Here is a 25,070-nt window from a genome sequence, read left to right as displayed (position 1 = left end):
GGTCACTCCTCAGCTCCCTTTACTTGCAAGAAAATACTCCCAGCCTCTCCTTGAAACTCAAACCTTCCATTCCAGTGGTCATTTTCATATGCTGTGGAAGCCATAGAAAGGGTGCAGAGGAGATTTACAAGGATGTTGCCTGGATTGGGGAGCATGCCTGATGAGAATAGGTTGAGTGAACTCGGCCTTTTCTCCTTGGAGCGACGGAGGATGAGTGGTGACCTGATAGAGGTGTACAAGATGATGAGAGGCATTGATTGTGTGGATAGTCAGAGGCTTTTTTCCAGGGCTGAAATGGCTAACACAAGAGGGCACAGTTTTAAGGTGCTGGGGAGTAGGTGCAGAGGAGATGTCAGGGGTAAGTTTTTTTATGCAGAGAGTGGTGGGTGTGTGGCTGATGCTAGTAGCCACCGAGAGTTGGACCTGGACCAGAGTGGAAATCACCAGCGGGTGTAAACAACATCACTGTCCAGAAACGCTGTTGATTCTAGACTGAAACTTCCTGTACGATACTTGGTGGACAACAGGAAGACGAGGGTGGATCTGAGCTCAAAGTGCCATAAGTGAAGTCAAATAGCAGCAGGGCAGTCCTCCAAATAGCATCAGCACAGCAGCCTTGATTTATTAACTCGCAGACAACTGACTCATAGGCAAATGGAGACACAGGAGACTTCAACACCCACAATGCTGGAGGAACTCTGCAATTTAGGCGGTATCCTTGGGGGGTGGGGGATAAACAGTTGACCTTTTGGGCCGGGCTTGAAAAGAAGGGGGGGGGGGGAGAAGGTGGGGGGAGGGGAAGAGTACAAGCTGGGAGGTGATAGGTGAGACCGAGCGAGGGGGAAGGTGGCTGGGAGGGGCCAAGTGGAAGAGGCAAAGGGCTGAAGGGAAGGAGGAGGTTCACCGGAGAGAAGTGATGTGTAAGTGAGATGGGGTGTTGTTCCTCCAACCAGAGTGGCCTCAATATTGCAGTAGTGGAGGAAATGGACCAACATATTGGAATGGGAATGGATGTAGAATTCAGAAGGGTGACCACTGAGAATTACCCCCTGTTGTGGTGGGCAAAACCTGGAGCAACAACCTGCTGGAGGAACTGGCGCAGTGTCCGTGCAGTCAATGTTTCGGGCTGAATGAGCGAAGGGGAGATGGCCAGTGTAAAGAGGCGAGGAGGGACGGGGGGTGGAGAATGCTAGGTGGATCCGGGTGAAGAGGGGTTGTAGAAGGAAGGGTGGAGAGAGCAAAGACCCTTAATCTAGACTGATCCATCTTGACCAAAACAATCAACAGTCCATTTTCTCCTTCACATGCTGCCTGACCTGCCAAGCTCCTCCAACTTTCTGAGTGAGATACTCTGGATTTCAGCGCCTGTGGAATCTCTTGTGCCTGACATTCGCTATTGCCCGTCTCTCAGCCAGTCCCTGAAGGCTTGTTTCCTCTCCGGGTTTGTGGCCTGACGTCGATGGACTCTACGTTGTGGGGCAGCGGGCATCGGACGGGGTGCATACCTTGTGAGGTGGTGTGAACCTTCTGTCATCCATCATCAAGGACCCCCACCTTCCAGGCCAAGCTCTCTTCTTGCTGCTGCCATCGGGAAGGTGGTACAGGAGACTCCGGACCCAAACCATCAGATTCAGGAACAGTTTATTATCCCTGAACTTGAGGGGATAATTTCACTCACCTCAACGCTGAATTCCACAACCTATGGATTCTCTTTCAAGGACTTTACAACCCATGTTCTCAGTATTGTTTATTACTTATTAATCTACTGTTATTATTTTGATTTTCTTTTTGTATTTGCAGTTTGTCGTCTGTTGCACACTGGTCGTTTGTCCGTCTTTGCTTGCCAGGTGCCGTGTCTCATTGATTCTGCTGGGTATCAGTTTATCTACTGTGAATGCCTGCAAGAAAATGAACCTCAGGGTTGCATATGGTGACACTGATAATCAATCTACTTTGAGTTGAAATCTTGTTGCTCATAAAAAAAATTCTGCATTCTCCTGTTGCACAGTTTCAGAGATCTCAGTATCATCCCATTACTCCTTCTCCATAGTGGTGTAAGTAGGTAGAGCCGCCACCCCACATTGCCAGAGAACAGGGTTCGATCCTGACCAACGACACTGACCGTTTCCTCTGAGCTACAGGTGAGAATCAGAATCAGAATCAGGTTTATCATCACCGGCACGTGTTGTGAAATTTGTTAACTTAGCAGCAACAGTTCAATGTAATATAGAAGAAAAAAAAGTAATAAACAAGTAAATCAATTACTTATATTGAAAAGGTTAAAAAAAGTGCAAAAACAAAAATGCTGTATATTTTTAAAAAATCAAGGTAGTGTCCAAAGATTCAATTTAGGAATCAGATGGCAGAGGGGGAGAAGCTGTTCCTGAATCGCTGAGTGTGTGCCTTCAGGCTTCTGTACCTCCTCCCTGATGGTAACAGTGAGAAACGGCCATGCCCTGGGTGCTGGAGGTCCTTAATAATGGACACTGCCTTTCTGAGACAATGCTCCCTAAAGATGTCCTGGGTACTTTGTAGGCTAGTACCCAAGATGGAGCCGACTAGATTTACAACCCTCTGCAGCTTCTTTCGGGGAAGTTGATGGGAACGTCGAGAGAATAGAAACAGGGAAATTAGGTTGTTGATGGTCAGCGTAGACTGTGTGGGCCAAAGGGCCTGCGCCTTGGCTCTATAATGATTATACACAGTAGCCACTTCATTAGCTACGCCTGCTCATTAGTGCACACATCAAGCAACCTTGTGGCAGCAGCTCAATGCACAACAGCATGCAGGCGTACTCAAGAAATTCAGTGGTTCACAGAAATGTGATTTCAATGACCCTGACCGTAGAATGATTGCTGGTGCCAGATGGGGTGGTTTGAGTATCCCCGAGACTGCTGATCTCCTGGGGTTTTCATGCACAACAGTCTCAGGAGCTTACAGAATGAAACAAAATATCCTGCAGTTCTGTGGCAGCAGCTCGATGCCTTGTCAGTAAGGGAGAATGGCCAGACAGGTTCAAGCCGACAGGAAAGTGACGACAATTCAAAGAACCAGGTGTTAGAAAACCGGAGTGAAGAAGAGCATCTCTCAATGCACAAAACATCAAGGCACAGCAGCAGAAAGCCACCAACATACACTGTGGCCACTTTGTTATGTATAATACAGTATCTGCATAATTACGTATAACAGGAGGTTCCGATTAAAATGGCCACTGAATTATTTTAGACAGTTTGCATTGCAACTAAAGCAGTCGTATGAAAATCTAATTGTAAAATAAACATTAAAATAAAATAAGAATCTCCCATGTTGTTGGGAATTGTTTACAGTTTTTGGGATGTGCTTCTGTGTTCTCTGGTAGTGCTTAACTTCCCTTCACCCTTCAGAGTGCAAGGCATGGACAGTGAGTCAACAGCTGAGGAAATCACTAATTACAAGCTAAGTTTAGCTGTGTGGAAAATAAACCATTACCTTTCCCATCAGGACTCAGACCGGGGTAGATACGGAAGTTGGCACCTATTCCTAGGGAAGGTCATATTTAGCTAATTTAATCATTAAACACAAACACACCTCCTTTGGAGATTGAGACAGAAGATTGGACAAAAATAGCTTGCATGTGATAATAACAAATATTAACATGGAAAGAAAGATTTATATCCCGAAGCGCTCTGTTGCCAACCGAATCCCAGTGAAGGAAATACAACATTCAAATTGTGCGCAGCCTGCTCCCATGGATAGCAACATGGTCTAATCTGGATTTTTTGAGGGTAGGATCACAATTTTCTTACCGTAGAGAGATGAGGAAGTCTGGATTAACCTCCTCAAGACACCAACCCCAACAATAGTTGCTGTCATTGGCTTGACAGATGTAAACTATAATGCTGGGGCTTTATATGGCGTGGGTCAGACTACATCTGGAATATTGTGAGTAGTTTTGGGCCACATGTCTAAGAAAGGATGTGTTGGCATTGGAGAGGGTCCGGTGGAGGTTCATGGGAATTATCATGGGAATGAAAGGGTTAACTTCTGACGAGCATTTGATGGCTGTAGTCACTGGAGTTCAGGAGAATGAGGAGGGATCTCATTGAAAACTATTGAACGTTGGAAGACCCAGATGGAGTGGACGTAGAGAAGGTGTTTGCTGTAGCGGGGGGAGTCCAGGACCAGAGGGCACAGCCTCAGAGTACACGGACATCCCTTTAGAACAGAGATGAAGAGGAATTTCTTCAGACCGAGGGTGATGAATCTGTGAAATTCACTGCCACAGATGCTTGTGGAGGTTGTCATTGGGTATACTTAAAGCAGAGGTTGACAGGTTCTTGATTAATAAGGGTGTTAGAGGCAGTAAAATGGGGTGGAGAGAGATAACAAATAAACCATGATGGAATGGAGGAGCAGACTCGATGGGCTGAATGGCTCTTATGTCTTACGGTCTAATAAATGTGTCCGAAATATTTTGTCAATGTACCAAGGAACCACAAGGAACGGAAGGATTATGACTCAACTTTCAACTAAGAGGCAATGAAAATGGAATTCCACACAAGACCATTTTAGAGAAAAACCAATTCCACAACAGGAAGCAACACTTACAGGGAGTTCTTGCGTATCAGACAACCTGCTTCTGTCTGAGTGAATCAGATGGCATGGAATTGAAGCATCCACATGGGAAACTGCCATGACACACAGGAAATGATGTCCTGTAGGATGTGATGTCACCATGAGACTGTGACAAAACTGTGACTGAGGCAAAAACTAACAATGGAGTTTCATTGACGGCAGTGATGGAAATGTTAGTGTGGTTTGAGTTTCTTAAAGATCTATCTGTATTGTACAGAGATGATGTCCTGCTGGATTTAACAAAAGTGCTGTCTACATATATCTACTAATACATTAAAGCCCAATAAAACAATCCCTGTTTTATACAGCTTTCCCCATTCTTGGTTAATCTCCACAAGACACGGGAGCAGAATCAGGCCATTCAGCCCATCAGGTCTGCTCTGCCATTCCATCATGGCTGATTTATTTTCCCTCTCAACCCCAACCCCATTCCGCTGCCTTCTCCCAAATACCCTTTGACACCTTCACTAATTAAGTACATGTCACCCTCTGCCTAATGTATACCTTTTTCATCACCATATAGATGCATAAGTACATCACAGAAACAGGCCTTTTTATGTAAGTGACCAATTCTCTATTTTGAGACGGTGACCCCTGGTTCTACACACCCCAGTTTTTTCTCTCCATTCAGGCTGGTAAAACCCGAGGTACTGGCATACGCAAGCATGCCAATTTCTGAATTGCTAGGGACTTTATTTGGAAAAATGATCCAGGAGAGATAGTAATAGGGACAAGGAAATGGCAGACAAATTGAATAAGTATTTTGCATCAGTCTTCACTGTAGAAGACACTAGCAGTGAGGTGCAGGTGTCAGGGATCATGAGATCTGTGAAGTTACCATTACTAGAGAGAAGGTTCTTGGGGAACTGAAAGGTCTGAAGGTGGAAAAGTCACCTGGACCAGATGCTGTACAACCCCAGGGTTCTGAAAGCGGTAAGCCGAAGAGATCGTGGAGGCATTCGTAATGATATTTCAAGAATTGCTAATTATGGAATGGTTCTGGAAGACTGGAAAATTGCAAAATCACTCCACTCTTCATGGCTCTGCCACCCAGTGGGAGAGGTTGGAGGGGGTGTGATGGAAGCCATCTTCCTTGCACCAATAGTCAACAGCCATAGGGATTCTGGGAACTTCGTTTTCCTAACCCCAAAAGGACTCTGGCTTATGGAAGCAGTCAACACTTTTAGAAAGATCTTTATTTAAATCTTGATATTATATGACTTTTACATTAAAGATTTATACAGTCTCAATAATTCAATCACGTGGTTGTAAGTCACAGCATTTCTCCCTGGATCCCCGTTACATTCCAGCGCAGGGATCCAGTGTTTGGTCACTCCCATTATCATTTTCCTGCACCCGATTCACAAGCCTTGGATTTTTGTGGCTTTCCGGCTGCCTGATTCCCGACACAAAGTCCTCGTGTGGGTTCTAAGTGAAGTACAAAACCGGGAATATTGTACCCTAATCTGACTCCCAATCCTACAGGAATGCACTGGGTGGGTTTCCCCTGTCTGTTCAATACCGCCCCTCCCCTCTTTGCACTGGAATTCACAGTGCTATAATTTCTATTCTACGGAGGCCCATTTCTTTCCAGCCTGGGATCTTCCTGTGCGTGTTTGTACGTTAGCCGCATCTCTGCAACTGCTGGGGCCTTCCATTATAATCAAAATTGCATTTCCCCGCTCACCACAAACAATCGCTGAAGGGAGAGGGGAGGTTTGAGTTCACTCGAAGAGACGTTCTAGACTATGACCTCAGTATATATATATATATATATTTTAAGATTAGCTTCATCTGTTGCAGGTACATCGAAACATGCAGTGAAATGCATCATTTGCATTGCGTATGCACTGCGGGCAACTTGCAATTGTCACCATGATTTTGGTGCAAGCACAGCACGCCGAACCCTAACCCGTTTGTCTTTGGAATGTAAGAGGAAACCCAGGCGGTCACGGGGAGAACACACAGCTGTCGCGAGGCCCTCCTAGTCCGGTTTCCCGAAAGTGCGGGATACATCCAGTTCCAGAGAAGGAAGGGGAGAAGGAGAGGCGACTGAAAATCCAGGACATTTCGAGCACAGCAGGAGCCCTGGGGGCGGAAGTGCCCTTCTCATCTCAGCTCGGACGTGTGAAGTACCTTCTGCTGTGTCCCTCCCACGGCCTCTTCCCCACCATTCACCTGCTCCTTTCCTTCCTCGCCCGACCCCCACCTGCTGGTCACCGGCCGCGGATGGCGTACAGCCAGCTGGCCATGCAGCTGGAGACAGAGCTCTCTCTGATGCAACGGGCCTCCGTTGTCTCATCGATATCGCTGAAGAGCTCCCTGTCCCGGGGAGGGTCGAGTTCATTGTTCTGGCTGTTGAGCTCCTGCACTGTCTCCAGGATTGAGTGTCGGTCGGAGGAACTCAAGTCTCCTCTCATTTGCAACACTGCAGAGATGTGGCCCTTCCTGAGGGAACGAGGAGAACAGCACATCAGGAACAGCACTGCACGGATAATTGAGCTGGTGGCTACTTATAAGCTTTATATTACCATAATCTTACTGTAAATAATTGGCCACGTTTGCATTCAAATTAATATTAACAGAAGAAATTCTGCAGACGCTGGAAATCTTGAGCAACACACAGAGTACTGGAGGAGCTCAGCATCAAAGGAGAGGAATAACCAGCTGACGTTTCAGGCCGAGACCCTTCATCAGGACTGGAAGGGGGGGGGGGTAGAAAGCTGGAATGAGAAGGTGAGAGGAGGGGAAAGAGTACAAGCTGGAAGGTGAGTGGGGAGACCAGATGAGGGGGAAGGTGGGGGAATTGGGATAAGGAAAAAGCTGGGAGGAGATAGGTGGAAAAGGTAAAGAGATGAAGAGGTCTCGTTGACCATGGATGCTGTGCCCTAGCTGTTTAGATACTCAAGCAAGCCAGGGCAGTACAATATGGAGAGCAAGCTGTAGCAAGCTCCCCCTCTCCACGCATCTGATGAACCCAAAGGAACGACGGGAACTGACAGAGTTTAGCACCAACGGTGTCGCAGGAGTTGCCAATCAGTGTTGAACTCAATGCTGGACTGCCTCAGGGACTCCAGCTCTGGATTTTTCCCACCGGGTTTACTTCTGAAGACTTCCCCACGAATGGGCAGCAGAAGTTTGAGATCAGAATTTTCCTTCTCTTCGATGAGCTTTCAACCGTGGCTGAGAAGCTCTCCCCAAAGCAACTGGTTCTAAGGCCCTAGGAACCCTCCTTTGTCCCTTTTCCTGACAGTAGAAATTGTTCTGCCAGGCTTAGTAACTAAGCTGCCCATGAAGTCCAGAGGGTGGACTTGGTTGTCAGAGGCTGAGATGCACCCCAGTAGGAGCTTATCCCCATTACCACCCCCAGCTATAACGATGTTATAACCCTTAAAGCGATGAAGCAGAAGGAACCTAATGGGAGACAATGGAAGCAAGAGAAAGAGGAAATGATGGGCAAGTGAGGAGAAAAGAAGAGGTTATAGGGCAACCAGAATAAGAAATGGAGGAACAGAGAAGGAGGGAGTGGGGAGAAATTTACGTGCTAGAGAAATTGGTTTTCATGCCATCAGGTTGGAGGCTAACCAGACGAAATATGAGGTATTTCTCCTCCAACCTGAGTTTGCCCTCATCACGGCAGCAGAGAGAGTGAACAGCACAGTGCAGCCCCTTCGGCCCATAATGTTGTACTGACATTTTAATCTACACAAAGATCAATGTAACCCTTTACTCCCACATAGTCCTCCATTCCTTTTCGTCCATGTCCCTAGTGTATCCTTCTCTACCAGCACTGCTGGCAGGGAATTCCCTGCACCCACCACTCTGTAAAAACCCTACCTATGACGCCCACTGTACTGCCAGGACTGCTGAGATCCTCCAGCACTGCTCTGGATTTCCAGCATCTGCAGAATCTTGTGTTTATCGTCAAAGTTCCAAGTAAATTTATTACTAAACTACATGTACGTCACCAAATACTGCCCTGAGGTTCATTTTCTTACAGGCATTCACAGTAAATACAAAGAAACACAATAGAATGAATGAAAAATGCTGACAGACAACCAACGTGCAAAAGACTACAAACTATGCGAATCCAAAAAGACAAAATCAACATAATAATAAATAAACAAACAATAAACATCAAGAACAGGAGTTGTAGAGTCCTTGAACGTGAGTCTGTAGGTTATGGAGCCAGTTCAGCGTTGGGGTGAGTGACGTTATCCTCTCCGGTTCAGGACTCTGATGGCTGACCTGTTCCTGAACCTGCTGATGTGGGACCTGCGGCTCCTGACGGCAAGAGATCAGGGCTGGGATCATCTGCTGTCGCGTGCCCGCGATGCTACCGCAAGCAGACCTCTCATTGCACCTGTGCACACGCGTGCGGATGACAATGAACTCGACTTCCTGACTCTCCCATGGCGGGGAAATGAAGTGACGAGCTGGGAAGCTGATTGGTGGAAGAGATGCACGGCTGGAGAAGGGGGAGTCTGACAGGAGAGGACTGAAGGCAGAAAAGGGGAAGGATCACTGGGGGAAGTGATGGGTGGGCAAGGTGAGAGAGGGAAAAGGGGATGGGGAATGGTGAAGTGGGTGAAATTTGAGAAGTCGATGTCCATGCCATCAGGTTGGGGGCTACCCAAACGGGTGTTGTCCCTCCAACCTGAGTGTGGCCTCATCATGACAGTGGAGGAGGCCATGGGTGGACATATCGGAGGGGAATGGAAATGGAATTAAAATGGGTGGCCACTGGGAGATCCCGATTTTTCTGGCAGATGGAGCATAGATGCTCAGCGAGGTGGTCTCCCGATCTGCATCGGGTCATCGGAGGCCGCACCAGGAGCACTGGGCATAGTAGATGACCCCAACAGACTCACAGGTGAAGTGTTGCCTCACATGAAAGGATAGTTCGGGGCCCTGAACGGTAGTGAGGGAGGAGGTTTAGGGGCAGGTGTAGCACTTGTTCCGCTTGCAAGGAGGACGATCAGTGGGGAGGGATGACTGGACATAGGGGATCACTGCAGAAAGCAGAAAGTGGGGGGAGAGGGAAAGACGTGCTTAGTGGTGGGATCCTGTTGGAGATGGCAGAAGTTACAGAGAGTTATGTGCTGGATGCAGACGCTGGTAAGGACAAGAGGAACCCTCTGCCTGGTAGGGTGGTGGGAGGATGGGGTGAGAGCAGACGTGCGTGAAATGGAAGAGATGCGGTTGAGGGCAGTGTTGATGGTGGAGGAAGGGAAGCCCCTTTCTTTGAAGAAAGAGGACATCTCCTTCATTATGAAATGAAAGCCCTCAGATTTGAGAGAAGGCGGTGGTGTTTTTACAGGTGACAGGATGGGAAGGGGTACAGTCCAGGTAGCTGTGAAAGTCTGTGGGTTTATAATAGACATCGCTGGTAAACTGTCTCCGGAGATAGAAACAGTGAGATTGAGAAAGGGGAGGGAGGTGTCAGAAATGGGACGAGGTAAATTTGAGGGCAGGGTGGAAGTTGGAGGCAAAGTGGATGAAGTTGATGTGTTCTGCTTGTCTGCAGGAAGCAGCACCACAGCAGCTGTCGACGGAGCGTAGGAAAAGTGAGGGATGGTCACCAGTGTAGACCTGAAACATAGACAGTTCCATGTAGCCGACAAACAGGCTGGCATAGCTGGGACCCATGCGAGTGCCCATGGCTACACCTTCTGTTTGAAAGAAGTGAGAAGAGCAACAGAGCCAAAGGTCAGTTAATTGCTGTAGATCAGATCATTACAGTGTAACAGCTGCAGAGAAGCTAGACTAGACCACAGATCACAAGGTTGTACAATTTCTACATTCTTTGATAAAAAAAAGTACTTTGAAACATTGAAACGATTAGGAGCAAAATCATACGAGATAGATTGTGAGGTCACGAGTTCAATTTATCATACTGGGGAACTATTTAATTGCCGTACGTAACACAGTGGATTGAAGCCGTCTGTATTTCTTTATCTATTGTCGTTCACTGGCACTGGTTTTTGGAGTTAGAAGAGCTTCACTTGTCATGTGTACATCACAACATATAGTGAAACGTGTCGTTTGTGTCAAATCAAATCAGTGAGCATTGCGGTGAGGGCAGCCGGAAGCGTCACTGTGCTTCCAGCACCAGCAAAACATGCCCACGACTCACTAACTGTATGTCTTCAGAGGGTGAGGAAACTCAGCCGTCACAGGCAGAATGTGCAGGCTCCTTACAGACAGCAGTGGGTATTGATCCCTGATCAGTGATACAGACAGCAGTGCGTATTGATCCCCAATCAGTGATACAGACAGCAGTGGGTATTGATCCCCAATCAGTGATAGACAGCAGTGGGTATTGATCCCCAATCAGTGATACAGACAGAAGTGGGTATTGATCCCCGATCAGTGACACAGACAGCAGTGGGTATTGATCCCCAATCAGTGATACAGACAGAAGTGGGTATTGATCCCCGATCAGTGATACAGACAGAAGTGGGTATTGATCCCCGATCAGTGATACAGACAGCAGTGGGTATTGATCCCCGATCAGTGATACAGACAGCAGTGGGTATTGATCCCCAATCAGTGATACAGACAGCAGTGGGTATTGATCCCCGATCAGTGATACAGACAGCAGTGGGTATTGATCCCCAATCAGTGATACAGACAGCAGTGGGTATTGATCCCCAATCAGTGATACAGACAGCAGTGGGTATTGATCCCCAATCAGTGATACAGACAGCAGTGGGTATTGATCCCCAATCAGTGATACAGACAGCAGTGGGTATTGATCCCCAATCAGTGATACAGACAGCAGTGGGTATTGATCCCCAATCAGTGATACAGACAGCAGTGGGTATTGATCCCTGATCAGTGATACAGACAGCAGTGGGTATTGATCCCCAATCAGTGATACAGACGGCAGTGGGTATTGATCCCCAATCAGTGATACAGACAGCAGTGGGTATTGATCCCCAATCAGTGATACAGACAGCAGTGGGTATTGATCCCCAATCAGTGATACAGACAGCAGTGGGTATTGATCCCCAATCAGTGATACAGACAGCAGTGGGTATTGATCCCTGATCAGTGATACAGACAGCAGTGGGTATTGATCCCCAATCAGTGATACAGACAGCAGTGGGTATTGATCCCCAATCAGTGATACAGACAGCAGTGGGTATTGATCCCTGATCAGTGATACAGACAGCAGTGGGTATTGATCCCCAATCAGTGATACAGACGGCAGTGGGTATTGATCCCCAATCAGTGATACAGACAGCAGTGGGTATTGATCCCCAATCAGTGATACAGACAGCAGTGGGTATTGATCCCCAATCAGTGATACAGACAGCAGTGGGTATTGATCCCCGGTCAGTGATACAGACAGCAGTGGGTATTGATCCCCGATCAGTGATACAGACAGCAGTGGGTATTGATCCCCGATCAGTGATACAGACAGCAGTGGGTATTGATCCCCAATCAGTGATACAGACAGCAGTGGGTATTGATCCCCAATCAGTGATAGACAGCAGTGGGTATTGATCCCCGATCAGTGATACAGACAGCAGTGGGTATTGATCCCCGATCAGTGACACAGACAGCAGTGGGTATTGATCCCCGATCAGTGATACAGACAGCAGTGGGTATTGATCCCCGATCAGTGACACAGACAGCAGTGGGTATTGATCCCCGATCAGTGATACAGACAGCAGTGGGTATTGATCCCCGATCAGTGACACAGACAGCAGTGGGTATTGATCCCCGATCAGTGATACAGACAGAAGTGGGTATTGATCCCCGATCAGTGATACAGACAGCAGTGGGTATTGATCCCCGATCAGTGATACAGACAGCAATGGGTATTGATCCCCAATCAGTGATACAGACAGCAGTGGGTATTGATCCCCGATCAGTGACACAGACAGCAGTGGGTATTGATCCCCGATCAGTGATACAGACAGCAGTGGGTATTGATCCCTGATCAGTGACACAGACAGCAGTGGGTATTGATCCCCGATCAGTGATACAGACAGAAGTGGGTATTGATCCCCGATCAGTGATACAGACAGCAGTGGGTATTGATCCCCGATCAGTGATACAGACAGCAGTGGGTATTGATCCCCAATCAGTGATACAGACAGCAGTGGGTATTGATCCCCGATCAGTGATACAGACAGCAGTGGGTATTGATCCCCGATCAGTGATACAGACAGCAGTGGGTATTGATCCCCAATCAGTGATACAGACAGCAGTGGGTATTGATCCCCGATCAGTGATACAGACAGCAGTGGGTATTGATCCCCGATCAGTGATACAGACAGCAGTGGGTATTGATCCCCAATCAGTGATACAGACAGCAGTGGGTATTGATCCCCGATCAGTGATACAGACAGCAGTGGGTATTGATCCCCGATCAGTGATACAGACAGCAGTGGGTATTGATCCCCGATCAGTGATACAGACAGCAGTGGGTATTGATCCCCAATCAGTGATACAGACAGCAGTGGGTATTGATCCCCGATCAGTGATACAGACAGCAGTGGGTATTGATCCCCAATCAGTGATAGACAGCAGTGGGTATTGATCCCCAATCAGTGATACAGACAGCAGTGGGTATTGATCCCCGATCAGTGATAGACAGCAGTGGGTATTGATCCCCAATCAGTGATACAGACAGCAGTGGGTATTGATCCCCGATCAGTGATACAGACAGGAGTGGGTATTGATCCCCAATCAGTGATACAGACAGCAGTGGGTATTGATCCCCGATCAGTGATACAGACGGCAGTGGGTATTGATCCCTGATCAGTGATACAGACAGCAGTGGGTATTGATCCCCAATCAGTGATACAGACAGCAGTGGGTATTGATCCCCGATCAGTGACAGACAGCAGTGGGTATTGATCCCCGATCAGTGATACAGACAGCAGTGGGTGTTGATCCCCAATCAGTGATACAGACAGCAGTGGGTATTGATCCCCGATCAGTGATACAGACAGCAGTGGGTATTGATCCCCAATCAGTGATACAGACAGGAGTGGGTATTGATCCCCAATCAGTGATAGACAGCAGTGGGTGTTGATCCCCAATCAGTGATACAGACAGCAGTGGGTATTGATCCCCGATCAGTGACACAGACAGCAGTGGGTATTGATCCCTGATCAGTGATACAGACAGCAGTGGGTATTGATCCCCAATCAGTGATACAGACAGCAGTGGGTATTGATCCCTGATCAGTGATACAGACAGCAGTGGGTATTGATCCCCAATCAGTGATACAGACAGCAGTGGGTATTGATCCCCGATCAGTGATACAGACAGCAGTGGGTATTGATCCCCAATCAGTGATACAGACAGCAGTGGGTATTGATCCGCAATCAGTGACAGACTGCGGTGGGTACTGAACCCTGATCTTACAGCTGGCTGTTGTAAAGCGTTATGTTAACTATGCCACCGTACCTCCCATTACGTGTTTATGTGTTATAAGTGTATTACCATCTTAGCTCTGTTCAATTGGGCTTCAAATGATTAATAATCTCTCTGTGGTGCACAAATGAGTTTTATTTAATACCCTTTTTGGTTGTTACAGTGATATTTTTCTTTCATATTTTCAACATCACTTTCTTTAAATAGTTAAATTTAAATTTCCCAGCTGCCCTGATGGGATTTGAACTTGTGACTTTGAATCATTGACCCAGCACTAAACAGTCAGACCACTTGCTAGGAATCAGTCCTCGAGTGTTGCTGGCAGTAGTTTCTACCGCTGTGCCTGTGTATTTGGCCGAGATTCATAAGAGGTCAGAGAGGCAGTTGCTTGAGAAGGGAACAGTCACGCTAGAGTTTCATTCTCAGTGAAATATTGTTCAGAGTATCTCCTTTGGCTGCCGAGAGTTTAATCAGTTGTTGTTAGGAAGTAAGAAGGAAGGTTACATGGTCTGTTTTGCTTTGCAGTAGATTAATTTTTATGGCTTGATGACACCCAAAATGGCCAATAGACCAGGAAGTATTCCTGATCCTACTTCCTGTCCTCGAACCATGCCAGGGTTTTACTTCCTCCCTTACTATAAGTAGGACTTAGTCAAACAGGAAATAGACACTTGTCAAAATTCATCAGTGGTGAGTCCTGACTGTCAGGATGCTGAGCAGTCAGGAAGAAAGATCCGGAAAAATAACAGAATTAAAAAGGCAATTGATAGCGCGAGGCAGAACCTTTCCCTCTGCCTCCCTCATAAAATTCTGTTTCAGTGCCAAAAACATCTCTGAAGGAGCAGCAAAGAATATTTTCACATGTGTTCAACATTCCTTGGCGTCAGTCTCTGAATACACTTGGGACTTAACTAAAAGTTCAGGAAGTTCTTGTTATCTTGAAGCATTTCCCATTGTTTGCACATTACACAAGAAAGAGGAAGGGTTTGGGTTCTTTTAAGGAGGTCTGAGAGCTGGGCAGACATGGGGAGGGTGAAAATATTATGCCCTAATCCTATAATGTCTTCTTCCTTCTCTTTGAGGGAAACACGAGATTCTGCAGATGCTGGAAATCCGAAGTGCTGGAGGAACTCTGGAGGTCAGGCAGCATCCATGGAAATGAATTAACAGTTGATGTTTCGGGCCGTGTCCCGAAGAAGGGCCTTTGCCCGAAACGTTGACTGTTTATTCAATTCCCTAGATGCTGCCTGTCCTGCTGGGTTCCTCCAGAGTTTTTATGTGTGTTGACTGGATTTCCAACATCTGCAGAATTTCTTGTGTTTCAAATTCTACTGTGTAACTATTGGTCAAAATATTAGCCCTTTATAAAAAGCCCATTTGATTCACAAGTGATCTTCAGAGAATTGGGATTGGAATTGGTTTACAATTCTCACATGTAATAAGATACAGTGAAAAGCCCGTCTTGTATACTGTTCATGCAGATGAAACCATTACGTGGTGAACTGTGGTGAAACTATAACAATAACAGAACACTGAATGAGGGGCAGCAAGTACAGAGGAAGGGCAGTGCAGGAGGGTAATAAGGTGCAAAATCATAACATGGTGGATTTTGAGGTCAATAGTCCATATTTTCGCACTGGAGATTAGAAGAATGAAAGCAGATATCTTTGAAACCGTACAAAATACTGAAAGGCCTGGATAGAGAGGCCATGGAGAGGATGTTTCCGACAGCCCCGAGAGTCCAGGACCAGAGGGCACAGCCTCTGAATACAATGATGTTCCATTAGAACAGAGAAGAGGAGGATTTCTTTAGCTGGGGGTGGTTCATGTGGAATTCATTGGCCGTGGAGGCTAGGTCATTGGGTGCATTTAAAGCGGAGATTGACAGATTCTCGATTAGTCAAGGTGTCAAAGTTTACAGGGAGAAGGCAGAAGAACGTGGGTGAAGTGCGGGTGAGACGGTGGCGGTGTAGAGCTGGCAGAGAGGAGCAGTCTAACTCACCGTACGTCAGGATAACTGCTCACCAAGACCCCGACTTCCATCTGGATGGAGGAGATTTCCTTCAGTTTGACGATCTCGGCCTGGTGACCGATCGCAGCGTCCAGCCAGGACGAGGTGGAATTCTGTGGAGAGGAAGTGAGGCCATTGTCCTTTAGTGCTGAGCCCAGCCTCAGGCCCAGGAATGCGTTACGTGCAAGGTTTTGTACCCGCAGTTACGTAGTACAGAACAGGTGTGTGAAGGGCAGCATTGTAGTGCAGCGGTTAGCGTTAACACCTTACAAGTCAACGCTGTGATCAGGATTCAAACCCCGCCACAGTGACTGTGCCTCCCTCTGACCGCGTGGGTTTCTCCGGGTGCTTTGATTCCCTCCCATGTGTACGGGTTGGGGCAGGTAAACTGTGGGCATCTCTGAAAGCAGGGTGACACTCGCGGGCTGCCCTCAGCATATATTTGGACTGTGCTGGTCATTGACGCAAATGACACGTTTCACTGTGTGTTTTGATATTTCAAGGTACATGTGACAAATAAAGCTAATATTTCCCTCCTTTAACAGGTCCTTCAGCCCGTTGAATCTGTGATGGGCATTAAGCACCCACTCACATCAATCCCTAAGTATTCTTCCCACACTCTCATCAGCTCCTCCCAGATTCCATTCTCTACATGACCCACACCTCTTTGGGATGTGTGAGGGAAATGGACTTTCTGAAGGAAACTCACAAGGTTACAGGGAGAATGTGCAAACTCCACACCGACAGCACTGTAGGTCAGGATTGGACTTGCGTGAGGCAGAAGCACTACCTGCTGCCCCATTGTGTGAAAAACATAACTTTGTGAAAAATGACAAACCAGGTCCTTCGGATCAACTGCGAAGGCACAACCCATTAGCCACTTTCATATCTTACTGTCTCTTTCATGTTCTCTTCTGCTGACTTAACCTCATTTCCTCTCTCCTCATCCTTCTCAGTGTTACTCTTCTTGAGAGATTCTGAGAAATGGCAATGGAGGTGAAGCAATCCCATCAGCCACTGCTGTGTTGAAAAGCCCCTATCAGGACCATTAGGCTACAGTTAATTATGAAATAGAAGCTCAAGTTATTCTTCTGTATCTCCCTACGTGTTATAACCTATGGTTCGGGTTTGTCAAGTCATGCTGGAGCAGGGAGAAATCTCTCATAAGCTGCAGCAGAAGACAAGCTCTGAAACCTTCCCCAGGTTCACTGGGAATGTGCTCAATGTGTCCCCCAGAAAATACATCCTCACCCCAATCCCACCCCTCTCCCCGCCCCTGCCCAGACGCACCTGAAACTTCTTCCCCACTCATCACTCTAAGACCACAAAACTGTAAGATATAGCACATAGGAGCAGAAATAGGCCATTCGGCCCATCGAGTCTGCTCCACCATTCCATCATGGCTGATTTATTACCTGTCTCAACCCCATTCTCCTGCCTTCTCCTGTAACCTTTGACACCCTGAGTACCTACCAACCTAAAAAGAGAAATTCCTTGGGGTAGTCCTTCTATTCTGAGGCATTGTCCACTGGTCTGAGATTCCCCCCCCAACTACATTAAACATCCCCTCCACACCCACTCTGTTCATTCCTTTCAATATCTGATAGGTTTCAATGAAATCCCCCCTCATTCTTCTAAACTCCAGTGATTACAGGCCCAGAGCCATCAAATGCTCCTCCTATGTTAACCCTTTCATTCTGGGATCATTCCAGTGAACCTCCTCTGGACCCTCTCCAATGCTAGCACATCTTTTCTTAGATTAGAGGCCCACTGCACCCAATCCCTTCTCTGTCACTTTACTGTCTCCTACTGTCAAACTACCCACTCTAAAACCCTCGACCTCTCACCGGACCCCAGCCCCACCAATCTAACCCCAGTCTCTCCTCACTTGATGCCGTCTCATGTCACCGAGCCCCAGCCTCACATCACCTGACTTGACCCCAGTGTCTGGTCAGCTGACCCCAGCCTCACATCACCTGACTTGACCCCAGTGTCTGGTCAGCTGACCCCAGCCTCACATCACCTGACTTGACCCCAGTGTCTGGTCAGCTGACCCCAGCCTCACATCACCTGACTTGACCCCAGTGTCTGGTCAGCTGACCCCAGCCTCACATCACAAATGCAGGTGACCTTGGTTTTTGAGAGATACTGAGGTCCTGGTTGAGAGGGAAAAGGAGGAACACAACAGGTATAGGCAGGTTTGAACAAATGAGGTGCTTGTGGAGTATGAGAAACACAAGAGGATACTTAATAAAGAAATCTGGAGGGCTAAAAGAGGGCATGAGGTTGCCTTAGCAGAGAGGGTGAAGGAGAATCCAAAGGGTTTCTGCAGATATGTTAAAAGCAAAAGGATTGCAAGGGACAAAATTGGTCCACCGGAAGCCCAGAACGGTAATCCACGTGTGGAGACAAAACAGATGGGGGAGATCTTAAAGCCATTCGTAGCATCTGTATTTACTCGGGAGACGGACACAGAGTCCACAGAAGTGAGGCAAAGCAGCATCGACTACAGATTACAGAGGAGGAGGTGTTTGCTGTCCTGAAGCAAATCGGAGTGGATAAATCCTCAGGACCTGACAAGGTGTTCCCTCAGACCCCGTGGGAGGCAAGGGCAGAAATTGCCGGGGTCCTAGCAGAGATATCTGATCATCCTGAGCACCGAGAGATGCCAGAGGACTGGAGGACAGCCAGTGTTGTTCCACTGTTTCAAAAAGGCTCTAAGAATAAAGCTGGAAGTTATAGAGCAGAGAGTCTGACATCAGCTGTGAGAGAGTTATCTGAAGGTGTTCGAAGGGACTGGATATGTAATTATTTGGACAGATATGGTCTGATTAATGAGAGTCAGCATGGCTTTGTCTAAAAAAATGTTCTGGAGTTTTTTGAGGAAGTTACCAGGAATGTGGATGAAGGGAAGGCAGTGGATGTTGCCTATATGGACTTTAGCAAGGCCTTCGACAAGGTCCCACACGGGAGGTTAGTCAGGAAGGTTCAGTCGCTCAGCATTCAAGATGAAGAGGTAAATTGGATGAGACATTGGCTTTGAGGGTGATAGTAGGTGGTTGCCTCTCCGACTGGAGCCCTGTGACCAGTGCAGTGCCACAGGCATCGGTGCTGGGTCCTTTGTTGTTTGTCATCTATTTCGATGATCTGTCGTGAACTAGATCAGTAAATCTGTGGATGACACCAAGATTGGGATGTAGTGGACAACGAGGAAGGCGATCCTGGCTTGCAGAGGGATCCGGAGCAGCTGGAAAAATGGGATGAAAAATGGCAACTCCTCCGTCCTGCAGACAAGTGCCAGGTTTTGCACTTCGGTGGGACCAGCCGGGTAGATCCTACCTGGTAAACGGTGGGGCACCGAGGAGTGCGGTAGAACAAAGGGATCTGGGAATACAGGTCCACAATTCATTGAAAGTCGTGTCACAGGTAGATTGGGTCGTAAAGAAAGCTTCTGGCACATTGGCCTTCATATTGAGTGCAGGAGATGGGATGTTATGTTGAAGTTGTACAGACATCGGTGAGGCCTAACTTGTTGTATTGTGAGCAGTTTCGGTCAACAAGGTTGAAAAAGTGCAGAGAAAAGTGACAAGGATCTTGCCAGGTCTGGAGAACCTGAGTTATCAGAAAAGATTGAATAGGTTAGCCCTGTATTCCTTAGAACAGAGAAAACTGAGAGAGGTATGCAAAATGATGAGGGGTAAAGACAGGGTAGATGCACGCAGACTTTTCCCACCTAGGTTGGGTGGGGCTACAACCAGAGGTCACGGCTTAAGGGTGAAAGGTGAAAAGTTCAAGAGGAACATGAGGAGAAATTGCTTCACTCGGAGGGTCATGAGAGAGTGGAATGAGGTGCATACGAGCTCAATTTCAATGTTTAGGAGAAGTGTCGATAGGTGCATCGATAGTAGGTATACGGAGGGTCATGCTAGCCTGGCACGCATCTCGCTCGAGGTGCAGGTCGATGGGAGTGGGCAGCTTATCTGGTTTCAGTATGGACTAGATGGGCCAGAGGGTCTGTTTCTGCGCTGTACTTCTCGAAGGCCCCAGACTCACATCAACTGACCCCAGACTCACATCAACTGACCCCAGACTCACATCATCTGACCCCAGACTCGCATCATCTGACCCCAGACTCACATCAACTGACCCCAGACTCGCATCATCTGACCCCAGACTCATGTCAGCTAGCCCCAACCCCTCGTCACCTGGCCCCAGCCCCTCGTCACCTGACCCCAGCCTCTCGTCACCTGACCCCAGCCCCTCGTCACCTGGCCCCAGCCTCTCGTCACCTGGCCCCAGCCCCTTGTCACCTGACCCCAGCCCCTCGTCACCTGGCCCCAGCCTCTCGTCACCTGGCTCCAACCTCTCGTCACCTGACCCCAGCCCCTCGTCACCTGGCCCCAGCCCCTCGTCACCTGGCTCCAACCTCTCGTCACCTGACCCCAGCCCCTCGTCACCTGGCCCCAGCCCCTCGTCACCTGATCCTAACTTCTCATCACCTGACATCAGCCTCATGTCACCATCCTTGACCTTGTTACGTGACCCCGCTGACCTCTGAACCCTGCCACTTGGCCCCTCTCCCCTCGGGAGCACTCACCAGATTGAGGAAGAGCTGCTGCAGCTGCTCGGACTCCTCGCTGATCCGCAGCGCTAGCTTGGTACGCATCTCGCTCGAGTTGCAGGTCACCCGCCTCTGCACCAGCGCCCTCAGGTACTCAGTCACCACCCGCAGGTGAACGTTATTGACCAGGGTCTGCAGAAACACGAGGACAGACAGCAGTAACTGCACCGGGGGTTCTCTAGTTCACAGCAAGAGTGGGATATCAGACTGGCACTCTGCTCTACCTGTTTACTCTGTGGCGTTGTACAGAGAGAGACTGAAAACCAGGGCCGTACACTAAGGCGGTACAGAGTAAAACCACGCAAGCGAGACTACCCGCCGTAACGATGCACGCAGAGAAATGAAAACAGAAACAAGAGCTTTGGCAGATGCTGAAAATCTGAATCAATTCACACATAAAACGCTGGAGGGACTCGGCATTGCGGAGGGGAATAAACAGTTGACGATTCCACCCCTCAGGCTAGAGGGGCGTCCATTTAAAACAGAGATGCGGAGAAATTCCTTCAGACAGAGGGTGGTGAATTTGTGGGATTTATTACCACAGGCAGCTGTGGAGGCCGGGTTGTTGGGTGTATTCAAGGCAGAGATTGATTGGTTCTTGACTGGTCATGGCATCAAGGTTACGGGGAGAAGGCTGGAGAATGGGGTTGAGGAGGGGAAAAAGGATCAGCCATGATTGAATAGTGGGGCAGACTCAATGGGCCGAATGGCCTAATTCTGCTCCTTTGTCTTATGGAAACGATGAAGGGTATCGGCTTGAAACGCTGACTGTTTATTCCCCACCATAGATGCTGTCTGACCCATTGAGTCCCTCCAGCAACTTGCACAGGACGCAGACAGTGAGACAGCATGCAGTGTATAGTGGAGCTGTGCACACGTTGAGTGTGTAAGTGGTGAGCATACACATAGTGAATGTACATAACGTGTGCACAGGGCCAGGGTACGTGGTGAGGTGTACGCTGTGAGCCTGAACACCAGCAAAGGTGATCAGGACAAGTGCCCCCCACCCCCCACCCCGATCTGACACACTTAGCAGCCCGCAGACCCGTGTTCCGTTGTGGTGACCATACCTGGTACGGCGGAGTTTTCATCTTGTGGAAATGCTGGAAGTGCTCTCGGATGGCGGTAATGATACTTTCAAAGCTTTCCGCATTTTGGAGCCATTTCTTTCTCAACAGCTTTGCAAAATGTGGCTAGAAATGGGAAACAGAGAGACAAGGTTTGTGGAGTTTGTAGAGAGACAAGTAAACTGTGGATCAGCAGGCGGACAATGGTTAGTTCCAGATGTTGGCCAAGCTGTTGCTCAGCCCACATCTGCAGTGCAGCTGCAAACAGCTGGCTACTGAACAGAGAGTGCCTCATTAAACCCGTGGCCTAAGGGAAGCAATGCCTTCACCTTCTGCCAAGGGAGAGCCTTCAGAATCCAAGAGATTCTTAAGATGCGGGAAATCCAAGCAACGCACACAAAATGTTGGAAACCCGAGCAACACACACAAAATACTGGAAACCCGAGCAACACGCACAAAATGTTGGAAATCCAAGCAACGCACACAAAATGTTGGAAACCCGAGCAACACACACAAAATACTGGAAACCCGAGCAACACGCACAAAATGTTGGAAATCCAAGCAACGCACACAAAATGTTGGAAATCCAAGCAACGCACACAAAATGTTGGAAACCCGAGCAACACACACAAAATACTGGAAACCCGAGCAACACGCACAAAATGTTGGAAATCCAAGCAACACACACAAAATACTGGAAATCCAAGCAACACACACAAAATACTGGAAACCCGAGCAACGCACACAAAATGTTGGAAATCCAAGCAACGCACACAAAATGTTGGAAACCCGAGCAACACACACAAAATGTTGGAAACCCGAGCAACACACACAAAATGTTGGAAATCCAAGCAACGCACACAAAATACTGGAAACCCGAGCAACGCACACAAAATGTTGGAAATCCAAGCAACGCACACAAAATACTGGAAATCCAAGCAACGCACACAAAATACTGGAAACCCGAGCAACGCACACAAAATGTTGGAAACCCGAGCAACGCACACAAAATGTTGGAAATCCAAGCAACGCACACAAAATACTGGAAACCCGAGCAACGCACACAAAATGTTGGAAATCCAAGCAACGCACACAAAATACTGGAAACCCGAGCAACGCACACAAAATGTTGGAAACCCGAGCAACACACACAAAATACTGGAAACCCGAGCAACGCACACAAAATGTTGGAAATCCAAGCAACGCACACAAAATACTGGAAACCCGAGCAACACGCACAAAATGTTGGAAACCCGAGCAACGCACACAAAATACTGGAAACCCGAGCAACGCACACAAAATACTGGAAACCCGAGCAACGCACACAAAATGTTGGAAATCCAAGCAACGCACACAAAATACTGGAAACCCGAGCAACGCACACAAAATGTTGGAAACCCGAGCAACGCACACAAAATACTGGAAACCCGAGCAACACACACAAAATGTTGGAAACCCGAGCAACACACACAAAATACTGGAAACCCGAGCAACACACACAAAATGTTGGAAACCCGAGCAACGCACACAAAATGTTGGAAACCCGAGCAACACACACAAAATACTGGAAACCCGAGCAACGCACACAAAATGTTGGAAACCCGAGCAACGCACACAAAATGTTGGAAACCCGAGCAACACACACAAAATACTGGAAACCCGAGCAACGCACACAAAATGTTGGAAACCCGAGCAACACACACAAAATACTGGAAACCCGAGCAACGCACACAAAATACTGGAAACCCGAGCAACGCACACAAAATGTTGGAAACCCGAGCAACACACACAAAATGTTGGAAACCCGAGCAACACACACAAAATACTGGAAACCCGAGCAACACACACAAAATGTTGGAAACCCGAGCAACACACACAAAATACTGGAAACCCGAGCAACACACACAAAATGTTGGAAACCCGAGCAACGCACACAAAATGTTGGAAACCCGAGCAACGCACACAAAATGTTGGAAACCCGAGCAACACACACAAAATACTGGAAACCCGAGCAACACACACAAAATGTTGGAAACCCGAGCAACGCACACAAAATGTTGGAAATCCAAGCAACGCACACAAAATGTTGGAAACCCGAGCAACGCACACAAAATACTGGAAACCCGAGCAACGCACACAAAATGTTGGAAATCCAAGCAACGCACACAAAATACTGGAAACCCGAGCAACACACACAAAATGTTGGAAACCCGAGCAACGCACACAAAATGTTGGAAATCCAAGCAACGCACACAAAATGTTGGAAACCCGAGCAACGCACACAAAATACTGGAAACCCGAGCAACGCACACAAAATGTTGGAAACCCGAGCAACGCACACAAAATACTGGAAACCCGAGCAACGCACACAAAATGTTGGAAACCCGAGCAACGCACACAAAATGTTGGAAATCCAAGCAACACACACAAAATGTTGGAAACCCGAGCAACGCACACAAAATACTGGAAATCCAAGCAACACACACAAAATGTTGGAAACCCAAGCAACACACACAAAATGTTGGAAACCCGAGCAACGCACACAAAATGTTGGAAACCCAAGCAACACACACAAAATACTGGAAACCCGAGCAACACACACAAAATACTGGAAACCCGAGCAACACACACAAAATACTGGAAACCCGAGCAACACACACAAAATACTGGAAACCCGAGCAACACACACAAAATACTGGAAACCCGAGCAACACACACAAAATACTGGAAACCCGAGCAACACACACAAAATACTGGAAACCCGAGCAACACACACAAAATACTGGAAACCCGAGCAACACACACAAAATACTGGAAACCCGAGCAACACACACAAAATACTGGAGAACTCAGCAGGTTAGGCAGGATCTATAGAGGAGAGTACACAGTGAATATTTTGGACTGGGACAGCTCATCAGGACTTTGCACCATGCAGGTGCAGTACAGTAAAGCTCCAGTGATCCGCTTCACAAACATCCACATACCCTGATGGTCCCCCAATTCAATCACCAAGTAATATTTGCAGTGCTCTCTTCTGGCTGACTGGCTTCCTGCATCTTTAAGGAGCGGTGTCTCAGAGAGGCAGCGTCCATTATTAAGGACCTCCAGCACCCAGGGCATTCCCTTTTCTCACTGTTACCATCAGGAGGGAGGTACAGAAGCCTGAAGACACACACTCAATGATTCAGGAACAGCTTCTTCCCCTCTGCCATCTGATTCCTAAATGGACAATGAACCCGTGAACACTACCTCATTTTTTTAATATACAGTATTTCTGTTTTTGCATGATTTTTAATCTATTCAATGTACATAAATTGTAATCGATTTACTTATTTATTATTATTATTATATTTATTTTTTT

The 25,070-nt window shown here is 47.7% G+C and overlaps 1 protein-coding gene across 3 annotated transcripts in view; it reads right to left on the bottom strand.

Moving 5' to 3' along the window:
• Nucleotides 1–5,792: 5,792 nt before the first annotated feature.
• Nucleotides 5,793–25,070, bottom strand: part of LOC140716646 (exocyst complex component 3-like protein 2) — a 107,218-nt gene continuing 87,940 nt past the window's right edge. For all 3 annotated transcript variants that reach the window (XM_073029481.1, XM_073029479.1, XM_073029480.1), the window contains exons 9-12: nt 21,713–21,835; nt 20,619–20,774; nt 16,013–16,134; nt 5,793–7,062 (exon numbers count right to left, since the gene is read on the bottom strand). In XM_073029481.1, coding sequence (XP_072885582.1) covers nt 6,831–7,062; nt 16,013–16,134; nt 20,619–20,774; nt 21,713–21,835 — 633 coding nt within the window. In that variant the 3' untranslated portion in view covers nt 5,793–6,830. The remainder of the gene's footprint in view (nt 7,063–16,012; nt 16,135–20,618; nt 20,775–21,712; nt 21,836–25,070) is intronic.

Source organism: Hemitrygon akajei, chromosome 25, assembly GCF_048418815.1.
Source record: "Hemitrygon akajei chromosome 25, sHemAka1.3, whole genome shotgun sequence".
Lineage (NCBI taxonomy): Eukaryota > Metazoa > Chordata > Chondrichthyes > Myliobatiformes > Dasyatidae > Hemitrygon > Hemitrygon akajei.
This window is presented reverse-complemented; position numbering and strand designations above follow the sequence as displayed.